General features: G+C 36.9%; 1 protein-coding gene across 9 annotated transcripts in view; it reads right to left on the bottom strand.

Annotated features, from left to right (window-relative positions):
- The window catches only part of COMMD10 (COMM domain containing 10), a 185,700-nt gene that overhangs the window by 161,648 nt on the left and 2,006 nt on the right, over positions 1–22,046 (bottom strand). For all 9 annotated transcript variants that reach the window (XM_036894603.2, XM_036894602.2, XM_036894604.2 and 6 more), the window contains exons 3-4: positions 15,668–15,778; positions 14,074–14,229 (exon numbers count right to left, since the gene is read on the bottom strand). In XM_036894603.2, coding sequence (XP_036750498.2) covers positions 14,074–14,229; positions 15,668–15,778 — 267 coding nt within the window. The remainder of the gene's footprint in view (positions 1–14,073; positions 14,230–15,667; positions 15,779–22,046) is intronic.

Genomic DNA, 22,046 nt, shown 5'->3' with positions numbered 1-22,046 from the left:
TCAGGCAAGACTCGCTGATAAAATGACATGTGAGCGAAGAGCTGAGGAAGGTAAGAAGCCAGCCATACGATCATCCAGAAGAGCTTCTGAAGCAGAGATTAGAGGTATCCAAAGTGCGCCGGGTGGAGGATGCTAAGAGGGGAAGGCCAACAAACAGACCAGGGACTAAGGGAGGTTACAGACTATGAAAGGCCTTACGGACAACTGTACAAACTTTGACTTCTATTGTAAGCAGCATGGAAAGCCTTTGGTATATATGGATTAGAATAAGACAATTTAAAAGAATCACTTTTAGAGTTCCTAATCTGGTAATAATAGGAAGTAGCTTACATTACATTAACCTTCTTGCAAATAAAAATTACGACCTCTAGACAAAATATTTAAAAACGGTGATTTGAAGGCATTTGAGAATGACTAAAAGCAGATAGAAACTAAAGGGATTCAACTCATACATGAAGGGAACTACACAAGGTGACAGACTCATATTCACATGGTTGTTCCCAGTCCATGCAGCATGGGGTAGCAAAAACTCAAATAGAGAGCCTCACATTCGGCTCAAGGATCAGCAATTCCATTCCTAGATATTCACCCAAGGGAAATGAAAACATATGTCCACAAAAAGTCTTGTACACAAATGTTCATAGCAGTCTTATTCATAATAGTCAGAAACTGGAAACAACCCAAATGCCAGTCAAAAGGAGAAAAATTGTGCTATTTTCATATAGTGGAATACTATTTAGCAACAAAGGAATTACTGATACAAAAAAAAACATTAAAAACATTGTTCAGAGATACTAGGCAAACACATTTGTTTGAGTACATATGTATTAAGTCCAAAAACAGTAACATCTACAACGAAAGGAAGCAAGGGAGGGTGGAGGGAATGGAAACTGGGCACTTCGCAGGTGATGAAAACTGTCTATGTTTTATTATGGATAATGATTTCTGAAACTCATCAAACTGAATACTCAAAAATCTCTGCATTTTACTGCAGGTAAATTATATTTCAATAAAAAGTAAATAATTACAGCAGCATTTAAACCTCACAAACATTTATTTTCAGTCAAGTTCAGAAAATGGAAAAACTATGCCTTTCATTTGATTCAAAACATGCCAACAACTAAAGTAACAAAAGAGGCAGAAATCTGACTTGTATGTGGTTATGATTACAACAAAATACCTTTCCTATAAAGGCAGACAACAACACAAAGAAGCATATAAGTCTTGGAGAAATGCTCAGATATGTATTTAGAGTTATAAATTGCATTTGAATATTTAGCTGCATTAAGTATGCTTTTTTCCATCCTCTTTATATAAATATATTCATCCATCCTTAGAATCCCAGAAGAAATAAAACAATTGTATTAAAGAAAATAATAAAGCAAAAGAACACAATAAATTTTTTAAATACCAAATCCAAATCTCTCATTACTTATACTCCATATAAAAGGCATTAAACAATTAATGAAGCAAACAATTATTTGTTACACTTAACAATAAACTAAATCTTACTATAAAGGCTTTAAAGGCAATATTTTTCAAGAATGCTATAGGGAATTATCTTAGGAACATTAGCTATCTACTTTAAATGCAGATATTTCAAGAACCTGTAAGATGTGATGAATTTTCACTATATAATGAAATGAGTAAATATTATGAGTAAATTTGCCATGTAATTGGTAAAGTTAAGAACACTCTTTTAACAGGAGAAAATCACATTAAACATGTTTTTTAACTTTCAAAATAAATCTGTCAAAGTTATATTTTAAAACTCCTTAACAAAGATAATTGCAATTTAAGGAAAAAAGTCAGTCCATGTAGCCTTTAAAGAGAAAGCTACTCAGAGTGGAATATACATTCCTTATATAATTCAAGAAATATATTTCCCATAACCAAATATGTTACTGAGGGACAGAGTTAACTTGGAATGTAAAAATACTTCAGAAAAAAATATGTTACATAAAAAGACCACAATTCTTTCCCTTAAGGTCTCAGAAAAGACACGTTTCATTAATAATTTTACATGGAAGTTTTTACATTTAGTATAATAGGACTATATGTAAGAACTCTAAACAGAATTTTAGGAGTAAAATTAAACTATTCAAGTTCTGTCTGAAAGGGGATTCATAATTTAATAAACGTTATAACCACATAACCACACAGGCATCATAACAAAAATCAAACAGAACACCCTATTAAAAGGACACTGCTGACACACTAAGAACACAACTTCCAGGGGGTGGAGCCAAGATGGTGGCGTGAGTAGAGCAGCGAAAATCTCCTCCCAAAACCACATATATTTATGAAAATAAAACAAAGACAACTCTTCCTAGAAGAGATACCAGGAGACACAGGACAATATCCAGACCACATCTACACCTGTGAGAAACCAGCACCTCGCGAAGGGGGTAAGATACAAGCCCCAGGCCTGAGGGACCCGAGCGCCCCTCCCCTCAGCTCCCGGCGGGAGAAGAGCAGGCAGAGCGGGAGGGAGACGGAGCCCAGGACTGCCGAACACCCAGCCCCAGCCATCCGGGCCAGAGTGCAGACACAGTGCATGCGTGGGGTCCTGGATACTAGGGAAATAGGACAGTAGGACCGGTGAGCAGGTGCCTGAGGCCGGCACCCTGGGGACACAGAAAAGCGAGTGCTTTTTGGAAGTCTTAAAGGGACAGGGAACCCACAGCCAGACGGAAGCGTCCTCGGACACTTAGTACAGCAGCAGGGAATCTTGGGAACTCTGGGCACTCTAACCCCCTGGGCAGCAGGGAGCACGGAGGCCCCCCACGGAGATAAATAGCCTCCCAGCGCTCCCCCCCAACGTGCTCCACCACTTTGGAGCAGCGGCCAGAGGCAGGCCACGCCCACAGCAACAGCAGAGATAAACTCCATAGCAGCCGGGCAGGAAGCAGAAACCCTGTCTCCGTGCAGCTGCCCAGCACAAGCCACTAGAGGTCGCTGTTCTCCCAGGAGAGGAGGGCCACAAACCAACAAGAAGGAGAGTTCTTCCAGCTGTCACTCGTGCCAGCTCTGCAAACTATCTCTATCGCCATGAAAAGGCAAAATTTCTGGCAGATCAAGATAACAGATTCAACACCTGAGAAGGAGACAGACCTAACCAGTCTTCCTGAAAAATAATTCAAAATAAAAATCATAACCATGCTGACGGAGATGCAGAGAAATATACAAGAGCTAAGGGATGAAGTCCGGAGGGAGATTACAGACGTCCGGAAGGAGATTACAGAAGTGAAACAATCTCTGGAAGGATTTATAAGCAGAATGGATAAGATGCAAGAGGCCATTGATGGAAAAGAAACCAGAGAACAGGAATGCAAAGAAGCTGACACAGAGAGAGATAAAAGGATCTCCAGGAATGAAACAATATTAAGAGAACTGTGTGACCAATCCAAAAGGAACAATATCTGTATTATAGGGGTACCAGAAGAAGAAGAGAGAGAAAAAGGGATAGAAAGTGTCTTTGAAGAAATAATTGCTGAAAACTTCCACAAACTGGGGGAGGAAATAATCAAACAGACCACGGAAATACACAGAACTCCCAACAGAAAGGACCCAAGGAGGACAACACCAAGACACATAATAATTAAAATGGCAAAGATCAAGGACAAGGAAAGAGTTTTAAAGACAGCTAGAGAGAAAATGGTCACCTATAAAGGAAAACCCATCAGGCTATCATCAGACTTCTCAACAGAAACCTTACAGGCCAGAAGAGAATGGCATGATACATTTAATGCAATGAAACAGAAGGGCCTTGAACCAAGGATACTGTATCCAGCACGACTATCATTTAAATATGAAGGAGGGATTAAACAATTTCCAGACAAGAAAAAGTTGAGGGAATTTGCCTCCCACAAACCACCTCTACAGGGTATTCTAGAGGGACTGTTCTAGACGGGAACACTCCTAACACTAAACACATGTCACCAGAGAAAATAAAATCACAGCAAAAAAAGCAGACCAACCAAATACTAACCAAAGGCAAAAAATAAAATCAACTACCCACTAAAAGCAGTTAAAGGAAACACGAAAGAGCACAGAATAAAACAACCAACATATAAAGAATGGAGGAAGAGGAATAAGAAGGGAGAGAAGAAAAGAATCCCCAGAAAGTGGATGTAACAGCTCAATAAGCGAGCTAAGTTAGGCAGTAAGATACTAAAGAGGCTAACCTTTGGTAACCTTTGGTAACCACGAATCTAAAGCCTGCAATGGCAATAAGTACATATCTTTCAATAGTCACCCTAAATGTAAATGGACTGAATGCACCAATCAAAAGACACACAGGAATAGAATGGATAAAAAAGCAAGACCCATCTATATGCTGCTTACAAGAAACTCACCTCAAACCCAAAGACATGCACAGACTAAAAGTCAAGGGATGGAAAAACATATTTCAGGCAAACAACAGAGAGAAGAAAGCAGGGTTGCAGTACTAGTTTCAGAAAAATAGACTTCATAAAAAAGAAAGTAACAAGAGATAAAGAAAAACATTACATAATGATAAAGCGCTCAGTCCAACAGAGGATATAACCATTCTAAATATATATGCACCCAACACAGGAGCACCAGCATATGTGAAACAAATATTAACAGAACTAAAGGGGGAAATAGAATGCAATGCATTCATTTTAGGAAACTTCAACATGCCACTCACCCCAAAGGATAGATCCACTGGGCAGAAAATAAGTAAGGACATGGAGACACTGAACAACACACTAGAACAGATGGACGTAATAAACATCTATAGAACTCTACATCCAAAAGCAACAGGATATACATTCTTCTCAAGTGCACATGGAACATTCTCCAGATTAGACCACATACTAGCTCACAAAAAGAGCCTCAGTAAATTCCAAAAGATTGAAATTCTACCAACCAACTTTTCAGACCACAAAGGTATAAAACTAGAAATCAATTCTACAAAGAAAACAAAAAGGCTCACAAACACATGGAGGCTTAACAACATGCTCCTAAATAATCAATGGATCAACGAACAAATTAAAATAGAGATCAAGGAATATATGGAAACAAATGACAACAACAACACAAAGCCCCAACTTCTGTGGGACGCAGCAAAAACAGTCTTAAGAGGAAAGTATATAGCAATCCAGGCACACTTGAAGAAGGAAGAACAATCCCAAATGAATAGTCTAACACCACAATTATCGAATCTGGAAAAAGAAGAACAAATGAGGCCTAAAGTCAGCCAAAGGAGGGACATAATAAAGATCAGAGAAGAAATAAATAAAATTGAGAAGAATAAAACAATAGAAAAAAAAATCAATGAAACCAAGAGTTGGTTCTTTGAGAAAATAAACAAAATAGATAAGCCTCTAGCCAAACTTATTAACAGAAAAAGAGAATCAACACACATCAACAGAATCAGAAATGAGAATGGAAAAATCACGACAGACTCCACAGAAATACAAAGAATTATTAAAAACTACTATGAAAACCTATATGCCAACAAGCTGGAAAACCTAGAAGAAATGGACAACTTCCTAGAAAAAAACAACCTTCCAAGACTGACCAAGGAAGAAAGACAAAAGTTAAACAAACCAATTACGAGCAAAGAAATTGAAATGGTAATCAAAAAACTACCCAAGAACAAAACCTCCGGGCCAGACAGATTTACCTCGGAATGTTATCAGACACACAGAGAAGACATAATACCCATTCTCTTTAAAGTTTTCCAAAAAATAGAGGAGGAGGGAATACTCCCAAACTCATTCTATGAAGCTAACATCACCCTAATACCAAAACCAGGCAAAGACCCCACCAATAAAGAAAATTACAGACCAATATCCCTGATGAATGTACATGCAAAAATACTCAATAAAATATTAGCAGACCGAATTCAAAAATATATCAAAAGGATCATACACCATGACCAAGTGGGATTCATCCCAGGGATGCAAGGATGGTACAACATTTGAAAATCCATCAACATATCCACCACATCAACAAAAAGAAGGACAAAAACCACATGATCATCTCCATAGATGCTGAAAAAGCATTCGACAAAATTCAACATCCATTCATGAAAAAAACTCTCAGCAAAATGGGAATAGAGGGCAAGTACCTCAACATAATAAAGGCCATATATGATAAACCCACAGCCAACATTATACTGAACAGCGAGAAGCTGAAAGCTTTTCCTCTGAGATCGGAAACAAGACAGGGATGCCCACTCTCCCCACTGTTATTTAACATAGATAGTACTGGAGGTCCTAGCCAAAGCAATCAGACAAAACAAAGAAATACAAGGAATTCAGATTGGTAAAGAAGAAGTTAAACTGTCACTATTTGCAGATGACATGATATTGTACATAAAAAACCCTAAAGACTCCACTCCAAAACTACTAGAACTGATACTGGAATACAGCAAAGTTGCAGGATACAAAATTAACACACAGAAATCTGTGGCTTTCCTATACACTAACAATGAACGAATAGAAAGAGAAATCAGGAAAACAACTCCATTCACAATTGCATCAAAAAGAATAAAATACCTAGGAATAAACCTAACCAAAGAAGTGAAAGACCTATACCCTGAAAACTACAAGTCACTCTTAAAAGAAATTAAAGGGGACACTAACAAATGGAAACTCATCCCATGCTCGTGGCTAGGAAGAATTAATATCATCAAAATGGCCATCCTGTCCAAAGCAATATACAGATTCGATGCAATCCCTATCAAATTACCAGCAACATTCTTCAACGAACTGGAACAAATGGTTCAAAAATTCATATGGAAACACCAAAGAACCCGAATAGCCAAAGCAATCCTGAGAAAGAAGAATAAAGTGGGGGTGGGGGGGGGATCTCACTCCCAAACTTTAAGCTCTACTACAAAGCCATAGTAATCAAGACAATTTGGTACTGGCACAAGAGCAGAGCCACACACCAGTGGAACAGATTGGAGACTCCAGACATTAACCTAAACACATATGGTCAAATAATATTTGATAAAGGAGCCATGGACATACAATGGGGAAATGACAGTCTCTTCAACAGATGGTGCTGGCAAAACTGGACAGCTACATGTAAGAGAATGAAACTGGACCATTGTCTAACCCCATATACAAAAGTAAACTCAAAATGGGTCAAAGACCTGAATGTAAGTCATGAAACCATTAAACTCTTGGAAGAAAAAATAGGCAAAAACCTCTTAGACATAAACATGAGTGACCTCTTCTTGAACATATCTCCCCGGGCAAGGAAAACAAAAGCAAAAATGAACAAGTGGGACTATATTAAGCTAAAAAGCTTCTGTACAGCAAAAGACACCATCAATAGAACAAAAAGGTACCCTACAGTATGGGAGAATATATTTGTAAATGACAGATCCGATAAAGGCTTGACATCCAAAATATATAAAGAGCTCACCCACCTCAACAAACAAAAAACAAATAATCCAATTAAAAAATGGGCAGAGGAAATGAACAGACAGTTCTCCAAAAAAGAAATGCAGATGGCCAACAGACACATGAAAAGATGCTCCACATCGCTAATTATCAGAGAATTGCAAATTAAAACCACAATGAGGTATCACCTCACACCAGTAAGGATGGCTACTATCCAAAAGACAAACAACAAAAAATGTTGGCAAGGATGTGGAGAAAGGGGAACCCTCCTACACTGCTGGTGGGAATGTAAATTAGTTCAACCACTGTGGAAAGCAGTATGGAGGTTCCTCAAAATGCTCAAAATAGAAATACCATTTGACCCAGGAATTCCACTCCTAGGAATTTACCCTAAGAATGCAGCACTCAAGTTTGAAAAAGACAGATGCACCCCTATGTTTATTGCAGCACTATTTACAATAGCCAAAAATTGGAAGCAACCTAAGTGTCCATCAGTAAATGAATGGATAAAGAAGATGTGGTACATATACACAATGGAATTTTATTCAGCCATAAGAAGAAAACAATTCCTACCATTTGCAACAACATGGATGGAGCTAGAGGGTATTACGCTCAGTGAAATAAGCCAAGCGGAAAAAGAGAAATACCAAATGATTTCACTCATCTGTGGAGTATAAGAAGGAAAAACTGAAGGAACAAAACAGCAGCAGAAGCACAGAACCCAAGAATGGACTAACAGGTAACAAAGGGAAAGGGACTGGGGAGGATGGGTGGGTAGGGAGGGATAAGGGGGGGAAGAAGAAAGGGGGTATTATGATTAGCATGCATAATGGGGGGGTGGGAGAAAGGGGACGGCTGTGCAACACAGAGAAGACAAGTAGTGATTCTAAAACATTTTGCTATGCTGATGGACAGTGACTGTAATGGGGTTTGTGGGGGGAACCTGGTATAGGGGAGAGCCTAGTAAACAAAATATTCTTCATGTAATTGTAGATTAATGATAACAAAAAAAAAAAGAGAGAGAGAAAGGGGGATTACTCCCTGATAGGATAAAACTAACTGCAAATCAACGATTAATACATGCTGTACATATCCTTAATTTTGATTATTTAAAGGGTGTCAGATGATCAGCTATGGAAGTATATTTTTTTGATAATATTCCTTTCTCTTAAAAAAAAAAAAGCAGTTCCTGTGTGGTGATCTCCAATAAGTTCTTCACAATGGTATAAAGGTCATATCAAAGTGCGGGCAAAGGGTTTGTTTGTGTTTATACAGAGGATCAAAGCCTAATTTGGCTACCCAGAAAACGAATTATGATACGATATGAAGAAGAACTTCCAACATCAACATCCTCAGGAAGAGTCATTCTAGAAGATGATCATCAAAAAACTTCAACAACGATCCTGGCCCTGTTGCAGTTGTAGCTGCATTCATCTCACCAGTTCCTGGACTTGCCATTGGAATGAAGAAGGAGATATCTAGGCTGCTCTGTGCATACAGTAAAACAACAAATTTGACTGGATCTATACTGTCAGAACTCAACCAAGAATTAGGAGAAGTGCAAGTTGCAGCGCTCCAAAATCATGTGACTATAGACTATCTATGTTAAAAGAACATATGAGATGTGAACAGTTCCCAGGAATGTGTTGTTTTAATTTGTCTGATTTTTCTCAAACTATTCAAATTCAGTTAGACAATATCCATCATCTCATTGATAAGTTTTCACAAATGCCTAGGGTGCCTAACTGGTTTTTTGGTTTCACTGGATATGGCTGGTAATTGTAGGTCTGCTTTTGTTATGTAGTTGTATTCCTATTATTTTAATGTGTGTACGCAATTAATTAGTAGTTTAAAACTTATACATGCTTAAATTACTCTACAAGAAGATATGTCAAAGAAATAATCAATCTTCCATGTTTGCTTCCGTCTGCTACTCCTATAGCTTTTCTTCTTCCTTCCTAATTACAACCCTTTAGTAGAATTTGTGCCTCATGTTGAAATTACCGATTATCATAATTCTTCCAAGTGGTAAAGATACCTCAAGACAAATACTGGGCATAGAAGCCACAGGGCATAAATCTGCAAAGAAGTAAAAAGCTAACCTACCTTTTCAAACAATATTGCTTCTCTCTCACTTACCAACTTTACATTTCCCTGTATGGCCCCAGAAGATGACTGGTTAGCCAGAGATGGGTAAGATTCCTCAAGGGAGGAACAACCTAAGACAGGCACAGTCGCAGGGGGGCCAACAGGTGAGAAATTGGGGATCAACAGAGGTGAGGCTTAGAACCTCACCCCCCCGTTTTGAGAGAAATCTTCTGCATCCGTGGATGTTTTGTTGTCCTTGTCTAGCTTGGATTAATACTTAGTCTATAGGCACACACCTGATCATCTACATTTGCCCTCTTACAGCACTAAATTATGTTTTCTACCTTTATCTTGCATCTACCTACCACTTCAGCATTTTATTAGTAATAATAATAATAATAAGGGAGAAATATGGGATTCACATTTAAATCAAGTATAAAAATCAAACAAATAATCATAGTTGACCTGATTTTTTGTAGTTCATGATGCATGATCAAAACTGAAAGTTTCTGTGATGACTGCCCTTGCACTGTTCACCATGTAAGAACTTATTCACTATGTAAGAACTTGTTCACCATGTAAGAACTTGTTCGTTATGCTTCAGAAGATTGGAGACTGTTGAGAATTAGGCTTGGGGTTGATTAATGATTGTGCATTGAGTCCTCTATACAGAATTTTATTGTTGTTAACAACCATTTGATCCATAAATATGAGAGATGCCCTCTCAAAAAAAAAAAAAAAGAATACAACTTCCAATAAGTGGTAGTAACATTTCAGTCTCAAGTCTCCAAAGAGGTTAAGATAAAGTGTATTTTTAAAAAATGAGAAAGGATAAAATTTTTAAATCCCCTCAATCATATCCTACAAAAAGCTTTCATTACGATTAATTTTCAATCTGCTGTCACTTATTAGATCTAAATAATAGAAGACAAAGAGGTGTTTTTAAAAATAAGCATCTTCTGATTTAATTTATTATTTATTTGAATTTGACTCTCTTTGAATTTAGAATTATCACCCACAGATAGAGGCTCCATCCACTGCAAGCAGTGCAAACAGTTGGTGTGAATGAGCCCCTAAATTACCACAAAACAGCACACATTGTAAATACACCTTTTTTCATTAAGTCACTGCCATATATTTTTGTTGTAATTTAAATGATAAGATCTATTTCCATGCATGCCTGTTTTAGTCACCACATCCTAAATAGTTATCAGGGCAAAAAAAGAAGATAATTTTATAGCTTCCAGAGGTAAGCAGTAAGACATAAAGGGAAAATGGCAAAAGGAACAGATGATTTCCACCTCAGCTTATCCCATGGAACACTTGGGCTTTATACTTCCTCAAGTTGTATTTCCTTCCTTTTCAAATACATGAAACATACACATACAACTGTGTAAACCACCCTGATAATGCCTGACACCGAAAATTCTGTAGCTAACATCTAGGTGGGTATAGCATAATGGCTTAGAAGTGTACTACTTGGGTCAAATCCCAACTCTGCCACTTAGCTGCATGACCATGGACCAATTATTTAATCATTCTAAGCCTCAATTTTATTTTTTCAAGATAGCAATTAGTATGGCATTTAGTCCACAATAAGTATAAGAGAAACATCTGTTGTTATTATATTATCTTAATTAAGCATTTAAGGCATTAAAATAAGGAGTCAGCTATCCTCATATATTCTGTGCTGGCAAAAGATTAATTTCCTACATTCGAGGGGCTACTGTACAATTAATCATGTCCTTTCAACTTCTTTTTTACGTATTTTTTATGGCAAGTGATTAAATCACATCTTAAACAGAAGTTAACATAATGCAACATAATAAGGAGAAGAAATCTTACTTTAAAAAAAGAAGGAAACTATCATCTGGAAGACCCTGAAAAATGACTTACTATTAGAAGCAGAGAAAAAACTACTTTTAACTGTACAAGTATACTATACATGTATAAAAGCAACAAAGATGGACCCTATAAAACAGAAGTTATATAAACAGAAAAGCAAATATTAAAAGGCAAAGAGAGATGTTTTTTTTTAATGGAGATAGTTGAAAGAAGAAAATTCCAGGGATACAAAATGGAAATCAAAATCTGTATAGGATGCAGAAAAAGGGACAATTAAAATGATGAAAAATGTAGCAATAATGTGGGGAACACTTGAGAGCTCTTAGAATGCTGAACTGAAAAAGAACAGAGAGAAATGAAAACAAAAAAGAGGCATTTTCTAAAAACCCACAATTAACATCCTACTTAATGATGAGAGACTTAAAGTTTCCTCTCTAAAGGTGGGAACAAGGCAGGCTGTCTGGATTTACCACTCCCATTCAACATCATACTAAGTGCTACTTAGTGCAATAGGCAAGAAAAGCAAATAAAAGCTGAACAGACTGGAAAACAAGAAATAAAACTGTCTATTCATGGACAACCTTTCTACAAAGATAGTCACAAGGAATCCACACACACACAAAAAAATGCTACAACTAATTAGTGAGTTTACCAAGACCATAGACAGTCAACATACACAATTGTGTTTCTGTATACTAGCAATAAACTGGAAACCAAAATTTTAAAAACAGAACTGTTTACAACAACTCCAAAACTATGAAATACTTAGGCACAAATCCAATAAAATATGTGCAGATCTATATCCTGAAATAACAGGATTTGTATGCTGAAAAATAACAAACACTGATATAAGAAATCAAAGAAGACTTTCATAAGTGGAGAAATAAATTCAATACTGTTAAGAAGTCATTTCTCTATGAAGTCACCTACTAATTAAACATAATCAAAATATCAGGACTTTTTATAGATAAAGAAAAAATACTACAAAGCTACAGTAATTAAGGCGGTGTGATATTGGCATAGAGATATTGGCATAAATACAGACAAATAGGTCAATGGACCCAAACAGATAGTCTAGGAAAAGATCCACACAAATATGTCAAATGATTTTTGATAAGGAGGCTGAGGCAATTTAGTGACAAATGCATGTTATCAACAAATTATGCTGGAACAAATGAATATCCACATGCAGAAAAAAAGAACTTTGATCTGCACCTTTTGCCTTACCCAAAATTAACTCAAATTGGATCTTAGACCTAAATGTAAAACATAAACCTCTAAAACACTAAGAAAAGAGTATCTTTGTGACACTGCATTAGGCTACAATTTCTCAGATACAAAAGCAGAGCAGGATCAATAGAAGGAAAATGATACATTAAACTTCAGAATTAAAAGCTTTTACTCTTCAAAAGAGTTAAAAAAGTGAAAAGGGAAGCTATAGACTAGGAGAAAATAACTGCAAATCACAAATCTGACAAAGGACTTATATCTAGAATATAAAAAGAACTCACAAAACAGTAGAAAAACAAACATCTCCATAAACTGTAACCATCAAAAAAATACCTATGTATTTCTATATGCTGGTATTTACACCTGTAATTGTTCTTTATATTACTGTAATGGGACTTCTTTATCTGTCACAATATAGAAATAGAGTTAGGCAGAAGATCTGAACAGACACTTCACCAAGGAAGATGTATGGAAGCAAGTTAAGTACATAAAAAAGATCATCAACATAATTTGTATTAGGGAAATGCAAATTAAAAGTACAATATGCTTCTACAAATCTATTGGAATAGTTTTAATAAAAACAACTGACAACAGCAAGTGCTGACGAGGATTTGGAACCACTGGAACATGCATCCAATGCCGACGAAAATGCAAAATAATACGAATCCTTCACAAATGCTTCCAGAAAACAGAAGAGGGGGAACACATGTCAACTCATCTATGAGGCCAGTTATTACCCTGATACCACCAAAGACATCAAGAAAACTGTAGACCAATATTCCTCATGAAGATAGATGGAAAAATCTTTTACAAAATATTATGATCAAATACAGAAATATATAAGAAGAACTTGTACATTACAACCTAGTGAAATTTATTCCAGGAATACAAAGTTGGTTGAAAATCTGATAATCAAATATGTAATATAACATATTAATAGAAAAAATGGAAAAATCAGTATGATCACCTTAACCTCCATTAATAGTGTCTAAAGGTTATGAAAGAGCTTTGTGACACTGCTGTTATTTTATTTTCCCAAAGTTCACTATTTGCTACTGAACAAATACTGAGTACTTTCTGCATGCAAGGCATTCTCTTAGGCACTAAGACAGATACATAAAAATGAATAATTACGTGACTTGGTAAAAATCAGAGTAAGTTTTATCCTTGAGTACACAGTTAAAAGAAAATCCAACTCTGCCCAAGGACTCAGGAAAAAAAAACAAAAGACTATCTCATTCCTAGTCTTAAGATATAGAAGCATATTTCAAACTGGCAATTAAAATTAAATCACACTGTGGTAGTACATACATATGTATATATACATAAACACATACATACACACACACATATATATATGGAAATAATTTTAAAGGACCATTTCATATATATATATACACACACACACACACTTTCCTTTGCCTGACTCTACCTCTCTACAATACATTACCACCTTAAAAACTCTTCAGGTATAGCAATTCATGCCCTACTCTTGAAAAATATCTGGGGAGTAGTATTCCTATACCTTGTAGGGAGCAAGAATCCTCTGCCTAAATTTTTCAACTGTTTCTTGACCCATAGAAGACCACGCACTGACAAATGCTTCTGCTTTGTCTTCTTCAAGGTGAATGTTCTCTAACTGCTGCTGCAAAGCTGCTGGCTTCACATTATGATATACTGCCTATTAAAGAGAAAAAAAAATTACATATATCCCTAATATTCACAGAGACCTTGAGCCATAATCAAATACAAAATTATTTTTAAATGATCTAAATTAAGACAATACTTAATACTTCTACTGCGGACATTTCTGATTATTTTAAAAATAATAATAATATATATAACCAAGGGCTAGAAGATTCAGGATTAAATGGTCTAAATTATTCAGGCTGAGCTTTTCCATTTTTGCTGTCTGTGGTTTAAGTAATCCTATATCCACTTAATGGAAAAACTTCTTTTATGCTTGAGTTATGTAAATAGCACCCTAATTAAAATTTCATTTCCTTATTTCACTTAATTATTTCAAAGACATGTACAATGGTTTTATTTCCCTACTAACCAAATTTTTCCAAGAAGCATTTTTCAAAACTACCTTCATCTACCAACTTCCTAGGTAACATACAATAAAAAATTATTAAAAACTTTATCAATGACACCTATTATATTTCTTACATTATTTTGGAACAACTTTCTCATAAATCCCATGCTGCTCAGTCCTATTCTACTATCCTTTTCTTCTACTGAAGGGGACCACCTTAGTCATCTTTATGATCTGTAATCTGAAAAAGGCTGTATATAGTAGATGCCTGGCAGCTTGTCCTCCTAATAGTATCTGTTCACTAGAATGTTCCTGAACCTACAACATTGTTTAAATTTTTATTTCACAAGTATTCTATTTAATCAATCAACAGGAATTTATCAAGAATCTATTTTAAGCCCAGCAATGTGTTAGGTTTACATAGGATGCACAAAAATATGATCCTGGCACCCAACAAATTAAAGGGAGGCCTACAGGCACACATGAAATAATCAAAGACTAACAGCGTGCCTTCTTTTGATGAACCAAGGATAAAAGAATTCAAGTTAGGGGAAGACTACAAGTATAAGGGGTCAAGGTCACAGTGGGAAGAGACATGACTGGAAGGATATTTAAACAATGAACTGAATTTAGGTTCAAAGGAGGGATGCAGAAATAAATTCAGTAGGAAGAAACAGTATAATAAAAGGTCCTTTGACAACTACTATTTTTCTAAATATTTTATTTATCATCCTAGTCAAATAAATCCCCAAAATCACTTATTAAATTTCTGAAATGTTACATTTTTCCAAATTAATATACCAAGAAACCATGAATGAAAATCTTTTATACTGGTCTCAGGTCACTCAAGTCTTGATTCAATACTCTACTCACGCTACTCAACATTAAGATTGTTCTGTAGAATACAATACCATGGAAACAAATCATACATTCAAGTATTTGTTTACTACATTGAAATTCTTAATTAAAATGCAGTAACACCTTCCATCTGCACACTTTCAAAAAAATATTATAGCTATCATAGCAATACAAACATGTAGTAAGCAAACCACAGTTGGAAAGTTTGGGGCAATAAAAATACCTGCTCTAAAATGAATGATATTGTTTCAAGAACTAGGTGAAGATCCTGTTTTTCTAGAGAAAATGCAGCTTGAAGTTTTTCTTCCTCTTCTTCACTGAAACTATTCTCAGCCTAAAACACAAAAAGCAATCTATTAGCACATATTCAGGTACTCAAACCTCAGATATATGACACAAGATTCATTTATTCACATATGGAATGAGAACTTCAAAATAAAAGTGAATCCATGGTGAAACTGATGTGTTTATAAATTTCAATATCTCAAAATCATAGTAGAGTTCACTATCTGGGTATTGCCAAATAAGTATCTGGCCAACTTTAAAAAAACAGTATTTTAAGTTCTATGATTACAGGAGGTGGAAAATAACAGTAAATACCAATAACAAATGGACATTTCGAAAAAAAAATACTAGACGGTAAAACCCCAAAATGTTAATAGTTAATAGTAATTTCCATCTTCATCAAAAATATTACTGAGTATTTATTATGTGCTACACAGACAATTCATGTCTTCACTATATTCTAGTTCAAAAGATACATAAAAACAACTGATCATTCAAATAATTCCCATTTGGTGGGTTCCACAAAAGGAATGGTTATTATAAAACCATACATAAAGCAGGAAATCTAATTGTTTTTATAATTTTAATATATATTTTCCAAAACTTACACAACACACATTACTTTTATAAGCAATACATGAAAAAAAGAAGCCAGCCATCTGCATATAACCTCTGGTTAGTCTCCTTTCTTTAATTTCCAAAATAATCTCCTTGCTCTAAAGATACTGATTCATCGAGTATGAAAATGTACACTCTTAAATAAAAATAAATACTTTATCCACATCTACTAAACAGAACTTTCTCGGCTGCTGCCTCTGCCCCACAACAACACAGAGACATTTCAGAAGTTCCACAAGTCCGGCCTTGACAGCTCAGGGTGCTGGGCAACTACAGCTGCTCAACTGAAGCAGCATTAGAACTCCACGCTGGCCTCTTCTTGCTTTTCTGGAGGAGAGACACCAGAACTCCCAGGCTCTACTACCTGTTATGACTGACAAAAGCATGACCCCAGTTTGGCAAAAATGCCAATCACTTACCGTAAGAGCAATGTTTTAATTTCAAAGTTCCAGAATTTTTGAGAGTACCATACATCTTTTTGAAACAATCGCCTATACTTCCAGATTTTATCAGTATGAGGAATGTAACAGTATTATTTATGTATAATCACTGCACCACATGTTGCCTTAAATTCGATAGATATTTACAATTTAACTTCCAACTTGGTCAATCTGATTTCTTTAACTATACACCAGATAAGCTGTTTGGCAAAATAAAAAGTGATTGAGCCTGTAATAAACTTCAGTGTCCCCAATATGTACAAGAAAGTGAGATATTTTTTAAAAAGAAGAGCGAAAAAAAAAAGGCCATTATCTTAAGGTGGTTTGGAGTGAAAAGGGGCAAGGAAGGAAACATTATCTCATCCCACCCACTGGTACATCAAGCATGCACCCTTCAAATACGTGATCAGAGCAGCAAATGGAGAGCATAGCTATAAACCAAAGTTCCAAACACGTAGTCAACATCCTGCTCCAACAGTGACCCTAGACAGGTAAATACTAAATGCAGGTCCCTCTACCTCTTCCAAACAGCAGCAGTTTAACTTCTATCTACCAAAAGCAACTCACACATATCTGGGAGTTAAAGAGCAGGTAAAAGAGATACATTCTTTTTAATCCTCTCAGTGGGAGAAAATTAAGGCCCAGGATTATAGAATTAAAGCATACGTGTCCAAGAAACTTCAATTTTAAAATGGAAAGTAGATGTTTATGTTCTTTTATATATTTAAAGAGTATATGCCATAAACATATATACACAGGCAGAAAGACAACACAACACATAAAACGAATAAAGTGGTGCTATATGGATTGACATGGTAAGATCCTGGATAAAAGTGGTAAGTGAAAAAGGTAAATAATAGAACAATATATATAGTATGATACCACTTCTATAAACACACATAGACAAACTACACACTTCTATGGGTATGTGCATTTATTAATATATGTATTTATCAATACATGGGAAAAGGTCTGGAAAAATAAAAATCAAACTGATAGCAAAGGCTACCTGTAGGGAGGTGTGGTGGTTTTATGATGTCCAGAAATCCTTTAACACAGTCCCATCGAGATATGGCACCCAATTTCCTTTCCCTTGAACGTGACCCAGACTTAGTGACTTACTTCTAACAAGCAGAATAAAGTGGAAGTGAAGCTACGAGATATGCGAGGCTAGGTCCTAAGAAGGACAGCACCACCCTGTCTTGGATCACTCATTCTGGTAGAAGCCAATCTCCATGCCAGAAGGAAAGACTGTGTGGCAAGGAACTGAGGCCTCCTACCAACTGCTGCCACCATCTGGCCGTACCGGGAGGAAATCTTGCAACCGCAGCCAAGCCTTCAGATAGCAGCAGCCCTAACCAACATCGAACAGCTATTTCACAAGAACCACCCAGAGCCACCCAGCCAAGTCACTCCTAAATTTTTGACCTGCAGAAACCGTGAGAGATAATAAATGTTTACCGGAGTTTTAAGCTGCTTAGTTTTTCTGGGAGTGATTTGTAATTCAGCAAAAGATAACTAATACAAGAGAGAATTAAAATGAAAGGAGGGGCAAGAGTTAACCAAGGGAGCACTTCAGCCTGTCCATACTGTTTAAATGTCTAAAAACAAAAATTTATTCATAAACTTTCTGTGAAATTTTAAAATATAGTATTAAAATGCTAAATTTAAGGACCCTAAGTATTTTGGACTTTAAGGGCACACACAAAAAAAGCAAATTAAAAATCCATTCTTCCAACTTTCCATTTTTTTCCCCCAAAGAAGAACTCATTTCCTTAACATACATGGTGAGTGAACTACTCTCAATTCCACATACAGTTGAAATCAGGTCACATTTCTCAGAAAATAATAGAGGCCCTCTATTCTATATATCATCTAAATAATTATGAAGGCAATTAGGTTTAAAAACTCAGCGCACAGATTTTGAGACAGAAGGGCCTATGGTCCAGAGTCCAAGCTCTGCCTCACACAGTCATACACACCCTGCAAACACCACAATGGAAGAAACACAGTACGAGTGCTCTGCGTACACAGTAACTTAAAAGTGCTTAAGTTACAAGTATACAGAGGATGCTGCTGGCATTTACTGTAAGGAACCCTCCACCTTATATTAACTACAAGATAAATGCATTTCCTGAGATAAGCTGCCCTTTTCTTTGCTGTCCATATAGGTGGGGCCAGTTCTTTTTTGTGCAAGAGAGTCCTGCACATTGTAAGACATATAAACCCCAAGGCATTCAATGCCAGTATGCTGCTTTGCAAACTGGCTCCAGCGCCTTCTAACAGGATCGCCCCTGTCCTGGCCCCCAGCCCGTGGCCCTAGCATCTGGAGTGGGGTGGGTCAGAGTGGAGACACAGATGGGTTGGAGCCACTACAAAATATGGAGAGCACAGCTATAAACCAAAGTTCCAAACACATATTCAACATTCTGCTCCAACAGTGACAGAAGGTCACACGCTGTAACAACCAACAAAATCCTCAGGCATTTCTACATGCTGGGGTTCACACCTGGGACTGTCCTTTACGTCAATATGAGACTTCTCTGTCACAATGGGGAGAATACACAGGTAGACACAAATGAAACTATCAAGTAGCTTGTAAACTTTGAAAGCAATCTTTCCAAGGTGTAAAGCACCCATTCTAGACTTTTACAAGGTATATAAGATTAATTTTTTGTGTTGCATCAGGTTCTAGCTGTGAGCATCAGAGGTCTGTGCTACAGTACCCTAAAGAACTCCTACACTGATGGTTTTTCACTTCAGAAACAACCATCAGGTTTCTGTGCTTTTGTATGTCTTGCATCTGATTTTCATAATTCTTACTTTTTATTCCACAATCAGCAGTGAATTCTTGAAACTACCTGCATGCAGGCCCCATCACAGCAACACCTTCAATCCCCCCATTTGCTGTTGCTAATCTGCCGAGGCCAGGAATCCAGATAGCTGCTCTCTCAGACATGGAGCAGTTACGGCAACAGGATCTGGGTGAGGGCTTCAAAGTCTCTCCAACAGAGACTGAAGAAAAGTATAGGTGAGTTTTTAATTTTATGAGTTATGACAGCTATTTCGGACACTCAGAAGCCATAATTTCATATCTAAATTCCCAGCTACAGAAGTTAGTCTGCCTTCCCTCATTGTTTCCCAGTGCAGACTCTACCAGCCTGCTGGATGGGACCTGTACAGGACAATCTTGCATATTGCAAGACACTTAAAGTTCTTGGGCAGTAAATGCCAGCAGCATCCTCTGTACACTGTGAAACTCTAAATTCTACGATGTTTCTATATGCTAAGATGGGCCAGGAAAATGGCTGAGACATGATGGGACTGAGACACGCCCACATTCTCTATCAAAGCTTAGTGTACCCGTGTGTATTGCTACTAGGAATTCCAACAAACCATCTGGACAAAAACAGATATCCTCTGCCCGTAAGTAGCTAAAACTTGGGAAAATCAAAGTGTCAGGCTGATAACATTTAGGATAGCAACCAAATCCAAAAACCTCTTCCCCAATCTCCTGCATCAGATTACACTGTTCTACGGGCTCTGCTTGTACAAGGCAAAGGCTAACTTGACAGACCAAGAGTACATAAAACAGAGCTGGCAGACCCTGAATGCCGCTGCAGACTTCATTTGATAAGAGCCCTTGTCACAACAGGAAACTGTCCAAAAAAAAAATTGCACCTTTCCTGACTTTGCTTCTTAGCAGGCAAGTAATCACATACATATGTTTCTGTCCTCAAGAACTTCAGATCTCAACTACCACACCTCCTCATCCCCACTCCCCTGCCTCTGATGGCAACTGCTTCTGTGGAATGATCTGACCACTCACTTACTCTTAGATATTAACTTACTCTCAACTCCAGAGGTAACTGAGAGGATCAAAGACAAACTACACATCACAGTTTTCCTCCAAATGTTCCATCTGCCCTCAGTTTGAACACCAGAAGATCTATGTAAGAAGATTTTTTTGTCCCATCTTGTTTTATATGTTCAAAAAGGCAGCCAACAGCTCAGGGAAATCAAAGCAGAACTGTAGTGATTGCCGGCATCACTCACTTGTAGACTGACGGATACACTATTCTGTACACTTCCCTGAGGTTTATGGTACTTGGTTGAAGGGATGGATTCTGGAATCAGACTGCCTTATTAGCTAGCTGTGTGACCTCGGACAAATTACTTAGCTAGTCTCTATCTCAGTTTCTTCACGGATAAAATAAGGATGACAATAGTACCTATTTCCTAAATGTTATAAGGACAAAATGAGTTAATACAAAGTCATTAGAAGAGTACCAGTCACAGAAGGAGCTGTGCAACTGTGAACAACAAATACAGCAAAATGTAGCTGTTACTACTGTGGGGGTTGTTCCTATTTCTCCACCTACATCACAAATTCCTTACAGACAGAATTTTGAGGACCTACATTTATTCTGTGTTTCCCATGCAAGGAAAACAATTAACTCCAAGAACACTTATTGAGGGCTGACTGTGTAAGTATCAATGTATTAGGTACAGGAAATAAAAATATGAATAAGACATGATACTCCAGGTATTAAAGGTCAGAAGAAGACTGTTATCATGAGACAAATACTTGCGATGAAGTACTGAAGTCTGATGAGAATGAACCAACTATTTCAGAAGCACAGAAGAGAGAACAAACTGCTGAGTGAGATTTTGAAATCCTTGAAGGATGAGTAGTTTATTTACTACAGTAGTTGAAGAAAGACACTGCAGGTAAGAAATTAGTTACACACATGGATGCATAATTTTAAAAGTTCATGTTACATTCTAGTAAAAAACAGTCCAATATGACTGGAGCACTAGCAAAGTGGAGAGAATAGAGAATAGAGAATATTATACTATTATTATAATGAATTCAGTATCAAGGATTTTGAACTTTTTCTCATGGGGCAGTGGAAAGTCACTGACGGCTTTGAACACTAAAAAGCTATGATCAACTCTTATACTTTTTGGAAAAAATAGTTAAAAAGATAAATGGAATAGCATTATGAAGAAGCAATAGGAAGGGTGAAGACTATAGACAGAGATAACCATGTGAAGGTAATTATTGTAGTCCAAGGGAGAGATAATAAGGATCTGAACTAGGAATGTAAACAGAACTTGGATTTGAGAGACACCTCGGAGGGAGAAAGGGTAGGGCTTTGGGACAGGCCCCTTAACAGAAAAGAAAAAGAGGAAAGAGTCCAGGTCCTGATTTAATGATGATGCCCAGCACCAGGTAGAGCAGTTAGCAGGTGCTCC

The sequence above is a fragment of the Manis pentadactyla genome, chromosome 13, assembly GCF_030020395.1.
Source record: "Manis pentadactyla isolate mManPen7 chromosome 13, mManPen7.hap1, whole genome shotgun sequence".
In the NCBI taxonomy this organism is placed as follows: domain Eukaryota; kingdom Metazoa; phylum Chordata; class Mammalia; order Pholidota; family Manidae; genus Manis; species Manis pentadactyla.
The sequence above is the reverse complement of the archived record's forward strand: the minus strand, read 5'-3'. Positions and strand labels throughout refer to the sequence as shown.